Source organism: Hipposideros armiger, unplaced genomic scaffold (genome assembly GCF_001890085.2).
Source record: "Hipposideros armiger isolate ML-2016 unplaced genomic scaffold, ASM189008v1 scaffold_1314, whole genome shotgun sequence".
Lineage (NCBI taxonomy): Eukaryota > Metazoa > Chordata > Mammalia > Chiroptera > Hipposideridae > Hipposideros > Hipposideros armiger.
Window position 1 is genome coordinate 97808 of NW_017732664.1, and position 6000 is coordinate 103807.

Genomic DNA, 6000 nt, shown 5'->3' on the forward strand with positions numbered 1-6000 from the left:
AGGGGGCCAGGCTGGCAACATAAATAGAAGGGGCCAAGGCGGGAGTTGGGCCGGGAGGGGGGATGTGGACTCTACAAGCACTTTGGGCCTGTGCTCTGTTCAGAGGGGGACCGGGGCTGTGGACCCCTGGTGGGCAGGTTTGACAAAGCTTCAAGAGAAAACTGAAATCTGGACATTTAAAAACAATTCTTGAGTTTTTCATGGTTGGTAACTCATTTGATTCAACAGGGTAGAGCCCAGCAGGACTCCCCTGCAGGATGGGCTGCACCCTCAGAATGGCCATCTGCAACCTCTGGCCTGGACCACACGGGGCTCTGCAGAGGAGGAAGGGAGGCCTGGAGAGACACAGACACCAGCCCACAGCCTGGCTGGGTCCAAAGGAGCCCCGACCCAGGAGAGAGGCATCCTCACATCTTCAGGGCCCTGAGAGATGGGGAGTGAAGCCCAGTGGGCATCTGAGATCTGCCCCCACCACCCAATACAAATGCTTGCCAGTCACCACCATGCTATGTGCCCTGGGCAAGTCTCCTGCCTCCGCTGGGCACTGGATGGCTTCCATCAGAAAACAGCCTCCGTCGAGGGGCTAAGTAGGGGTTTCAGCTTCTGGCAGGGATGTCAGCATTTTCCCAGAGGCTTAATCCAGGTACCCCCGGACACCCACAAGGGTCACATCTCATGAACTTGAACCTGAACTGAAGTGTATCCTAGACCATCTGCACGCTGCATGTCTTTCCTGCCTCCAGACATGTCAAGGTGTAGCCTCGAGGCCTCTCAGGCTGTTCTCAGTGTCTCATTCACTGTGAAAGCCGCCCCAGCAGATGTTGGTCCCAATGCCTCCATCTCACAGAAGCCGGTCCCGGGCCACAGAGGCCCCAGCGAGATAAGACCCAGACCTACCAGGGTCGCTGGGGTAAAAGGGATGTGCTTTCGGGACCTCTTCGGCCCTTTGTGAATGGCAGTGGTACCTAATTGTCACCAACATCCACTGTCCCCTCCTTGGTTTCAGTAACAGAACTGAGCACATGCTGTACAGATGGGACTCCTGTTCCCCAGTCTTGCTCCCCATCAGAGGCAAGTATGAGGGATGAACGCCAGTTCCCCGTCCTGCCTTCCAATAAGCGGGCATGCCCGTCCCTCTTTCCCTTTCTCTCCCCATGGCTAGAACGGGGATAATGTGTCAGAAACAACCCGGGCCACGCAGACAGGGGTGACCCCAAGGACAGGGTAGTTGGAGCATGGTCCAGGGATCACGTGAGAAATACGAATTCTCAGTTCCTCTGACAGAACTACTGGGTCACGGTCTCTGGGTATCCTGTGGAATTCTCAGGGTCTGAGCTGTCACCAGGTTTCCAGATGACTCTGGTACACACTGAAGTTCAGGAAGCACTGCTCTGGGGCCCTGGCCAACCTGTGTGCCCACCCTGGGCTGCATGTGCACCTGTGCACAGTGACATGAGAGGTAACGGGCTCTTCATCACAGCCGCCAAACCTGTTCCCTCCCCAACACAGTGAGTTTTAGATCAGGACCACCGCCCTCATTCTGTGTGTCCCAACCCCACCCCGGGGCCCCCACAGGCCAGCTCAGGTGTGCACCAGTATGGGGGTGGCCCCATGGCCCTCACCTTCACAGGACACACCGTCCGCCATGATGGCGTAACCAGGAAAGCAGGAGCACATTGCTGTGTCCCCGATGATGCTGCACACTTGCTTGCAGGGCCCATTGTCTGGAAGGAAACAGCACAGAAATCAGAGGTCACCAGGCTCATCACCTCCAGCTCTAAGCTCCAGGTAGAGGGGCGGGAAGCCAAGGAATCCCACTCTTGGTCCTTTTTACAAGTGCACCCGTTAGGTCAGCTCATACATGGGCTGGTGTCTAGGATAATGTTCTAGATCTCTAGCCACCGGCGCCACTTGAATACCGGACTCCTCCCTCAAGTAACAGTAATGGGAGTGAGGAGACAGAGAAGACAGAGAAAGGATGGGGAGAAGGAGCAGAAAGGAAGTGGGGAGAACAACAACAAGAACTTTCTACGTGTTACTGAACGCAGTCTCCATGACAGTTCCACAGCAAGGACTTATTCTCTCGATTTTATAGGAACTGAGACCAAAAAAGTAGCTAATTGGCTTGCTTGGGGTCACATACAATCAATCCCAGGCTGTCCTCTATTCTCATCTCACCTCTCATCCCTGGCTGCCCTGCCCCCAATCTCACCTCCTTAGCTACACTCAGTTCAAAGAGGTAAGAACACCCACCCCTCAAACAGAAGCACCCCTTTGACAGGACCACCTTGCACACCCCCAGCACTGGAGAGCTCACTACCTGCAAGCAGCCCAGACACACCCCGAGGCCCAGGTTACCTTTGCATGTGTTGGGTTGCGGCCGCGGTAGCAGGATGGTGTTGGGGGCCACTTGGGAGGAGTCTGGCTTCAGTGCGGATTCCTCTGCAGCCTTCGGCTGTGGGGGGCCACCGTCTGTCCCAGGCAGAGCAAAAAGGAGAGGGAGGTCTGCCTCACGTCTTCAGCCAGGCCTCAGGCCCTAACAGGCACCATGCCGGCACTGGATCGAGACTACCTCATTTAATCCTTCCCCACCCATTTCATAGGAGAGAAAACTGAGGTTCAGGGAGCTACGTACCTTGGAAAAGATCGGTCTCACAGCTATTCAGGGCAAAGGAAGCAAGTACGACAGGGAGTGAGTTTCTAAACTGACAACAAATCTGTCCCTGGAAGCTGGCAGGGAGAAAGACCGCGCAGACCAGGGGCTACGGCAGCCTCCTGGGCTGCCTACTGGGGTCTAGGCACCATGGGCCCGGAACTGGGGACACAGCTTGGGTTGGTGGGAGCCCCTGTGGCTTCAGTCCTGGCCCTGCACTCAAACCCAGAGCAGAGCACTAGGGCTGCCCCTGCAGATGAAGTTCAAGAGAGAGCCTATCTGTCTGGCCTCACAGAGTCCGTCTCTAGGGACCTCCCGCTCCTGTTGGTTCCAGTGTGTGGGTGGCAGGAGAAGTGCCCCCACAGTCCCCACTGCAGGAATGCCACACTGCCCTGGGAAGGTCAGCCCCGGCCCCGCCCTGACTGTCCAGGCCCTTACCTGGCTGGCAGGTGCGGCCATCACCCTGCAGTGAGAAGCCGGGAAAGCAGGCACAGTGGTAGGAGCCCACCGTGTTGATGCACAGGTGCTGGCACAGCTCCCCTGGCAGGAGCAGGCACTCGTCCTGGTCATCGCCGGGCAGGCTGTTGGGCAGCTCGGTTTCCATGCCCAGTGACAGGGCCTCCCGGCTCCCCACCTGCGCCTCTGAAACTGGGGCGGGAGTCAGCACTCATGATGGGAGCTGGGTTGGCCCAGCAGGTGGCTGCGACCTCAGGTCCCCAAAAAGTCAGTGCAGGTGCTTGTCAGAACCATCTGTTCTGCCCAGCTGAGACAGCATGGATGGGTGGACAGATGGACGAAGGACGGGTGGATGGGTGGGTGGGTGGATGGGTAGATGAATGGGTGGATGGGTAGATGGATGGATGGATGGATGGATGGATGGATGGATGAAAGATGGGTGGGAAATAAATGGATGGGTGGATGGACTGACCCTCAGCAATAAGAGTGAACCCATCACAGCCAGGTCTACAACAGCCCTCAGGAAGCTTTGGCTAAAGTACTGAATTGGATTCAGACCCCTGAGCTCAGTGACATCAGAGAGGACCACCCCTAGCAAGAGAAAGGACCCCAAATCTGGGTCCCATCAGACTGCGATCTGAACCCTCCCTTGAGCCTTCCCTAGCTGTGTCACCTTAAATAGCACTAGCTCTCTCCATGCCTCCCAGGCGGTGGTGGGAGAGAAGGCTCTAGGGCCGAGCTGCCTCGGAAGGCTCTTCATGTGACAGTCATGGGGAAGGGGAAGGCCTGCAACCCCTCCACGCTCCACGTTGGTCCAGAGCCTCAGCTCTGCCCACTGGCACCAGGCAGCCAAGTCCCCAAGGGAGCAACTGCATGAGGTCACATCTCAGGAACATGTTTCACACTGAGGGTGCTACATTAAGCTCCAGCCCAATCAGCCCAGGCCTGGAGCCTGTAGGCGGGGCCATGATGCCTCATGGGCCAGCCCTATGGATACTCAGCACTGCGGGCTGGCGGGAGATGGACCTGGGCCTGGGGTCTGCTGGGCATGCCACGGGCTAAGCAGCATCTCTGAGCTTCATGCTCAGCCCGTCCTCATCAGCACATTTCTCACAACAATCTGTCCAGCAGAGGGGACTCTGAGGTTCAGAGGAGCATAGGGATTTGCCAAAGGTCCCCTGAGCAGGACTGGAGCCCAGGTAAGTCTGAACCTGCCACCTGTGTCCCCTGAAGCCCAAGTTACCTACCAGTTCCTTACCAGAGGAGAGGAACATGCACCTCTGGCTCTGGACTCTTCTCGGCCCTGTGCTCACCCTCTGATGCTTGAAGCCAGACTTTATCCCAAATTTTACCTTGAACCAGACTCATGAGTACTAACTTGGCCTTTGTATCATGCTCCCTAGAGCCAACCTCAACCAGCCCCCTAGAGCCAACCTCAGCAAGTGGCACTTCCTTGGACTGGACAGCCTCTGTGCCACTGGTGAGGCTGGCCTGGTGAGGCTGACCAGTCCCTCTGTCTTGTCGACTTCCTCTGGCCTGGCCTGGTCCATTCTCCATACACTGGATGCTGCCCACCCTACTGCGGGATCCAGGTATTTGCTGGGCCTACCATCATATCCAGGAAACCTTGTACCCAGGGTGCAAGCTCTGCTCCTAGGAGCCCTGGCCCTGTAGTCTGTGGCCAGTGGGCATTCCAATCCCATGCACAGGGTTCCACATGCATTAGTGTGACAGAGACCCAGCGATGACCGGGTCTTGTCAAGTGCAGGACACCAGAAAGCCAGGGTCAAAAAGAGTCCAGTCCCAACTATGCCAGACATGCCGGGCATCTGTGGGGAGGCCCTGCCCCTCTCTGGGCCTCAGCTTCACCCTCTGGACTGCTAAAACATGACAAGAGTAACAAGGTGGCAACTCTGAGGGCTTTGTCAGGCACTGTCAGAAGCTCTTGACAAGCACCCTGTCATCCGTCCCCACATTGACGAGGTGAAGAGCAGAATCCTGGGTCTGATAAAGTCCCCGTTAATGGCCATGACTTGTCAAGGAGAGTGGTCCAGTTGGAATTCCAACCAGGTCTGCGGAACTCCAGCTGCCAAAAGTTAATCCTGATTCTAGGACCACCTCTGGGGCTTTCATTCCCAATCCTTGAAGTGCCAGGACAGGCCCACAGGGGCCCCAGATGGTGCACATGGCTGGAGGAAAGACTAGGCTGGTGGTTCTGGAACCCTCCTCGGCATCTGGTCCCCGGCTGGTCAAGGCTAAATGTGTGAATGCCTGCACAGGTGACCTGCCAGGGCTTTCATGGCACCAAACCCAAGGCTCCCAGGTCCAGCTGTATGAAGGAGACTCATGGACATACTGGGACACCCTTGTTGCGCTCCTCTGGCCCACAGCACAAAGAAAGCTAAACGCCACGAGTCCAAGAGACAGCCCTGGTTAGGGACAGAGTTTGGACATGGCAGCTGGAACAGTGACCACAGCATACGGAGGGCACAGGAGGGAGGAGACCCAGAGACACTGAGGATTGGAAGCTCCAGGACGTGGCTCCTGACCCTCAAGCAGGAGCAAACGCAGGCTCTGAGCTTCATGCTGGCACCTGGTGCTGCCCACCTCCACACTGCCTAAAGAACTCGTGGTCTGGTGGTGAGCAGGGGCTGCCAAACAAACCCATCGCTCATTCAGTCCTTTGCTAGTGACTCTTCTGGGCCAGAAACTGAGAATATCGACATAAAAGAGTGCTAATCTGAAGGGGCTGATCAGGCAGGTAGGGCAACATTTATGAATGCATTCTCTGTACTAGTTATACCCTGTCCCGAGGACATAAGGATGGCATAGGTGAGAGGATGGAGGATGGATGAACACAAGGAAAGTTGAGTGAAAGGTTTGCTGACCAG

At 56.5% G+C, this 6000-nt stretch overlaps 1 protein-coding gene across 6 annotated transcripts in view; it reads right to left on the reverse strand.

Annotated features, from left to right (window-relative positions):
• Positions 1-6000, reverse strand: part of FBLN2 (fibulin 2) — a 112846-nt gene that overhangs the window by 21024 nt on the left and 85822 nt on the right. For all 6 annotated transcript variants that reach the window (XM_019633450.1, XM_019633447.1, XM_019633449.1 and 3 more), the window contains 3 exons: positions 3092-3301; positions 2359-2472; positions 1623-1724 (listed from right to left, as the gene is read on the reverse strand). In XM_019633450.1, the coding sequence (XP_019488995.1) occupies positions 1623-1724; positions 2359-2472; positions 3092-3301 (426 nt within the window). The remainder of the gene's footprint in view (positions 1-1622; positions 1725-2358; positions 2473-3091; positions 3302-6000) is intronic.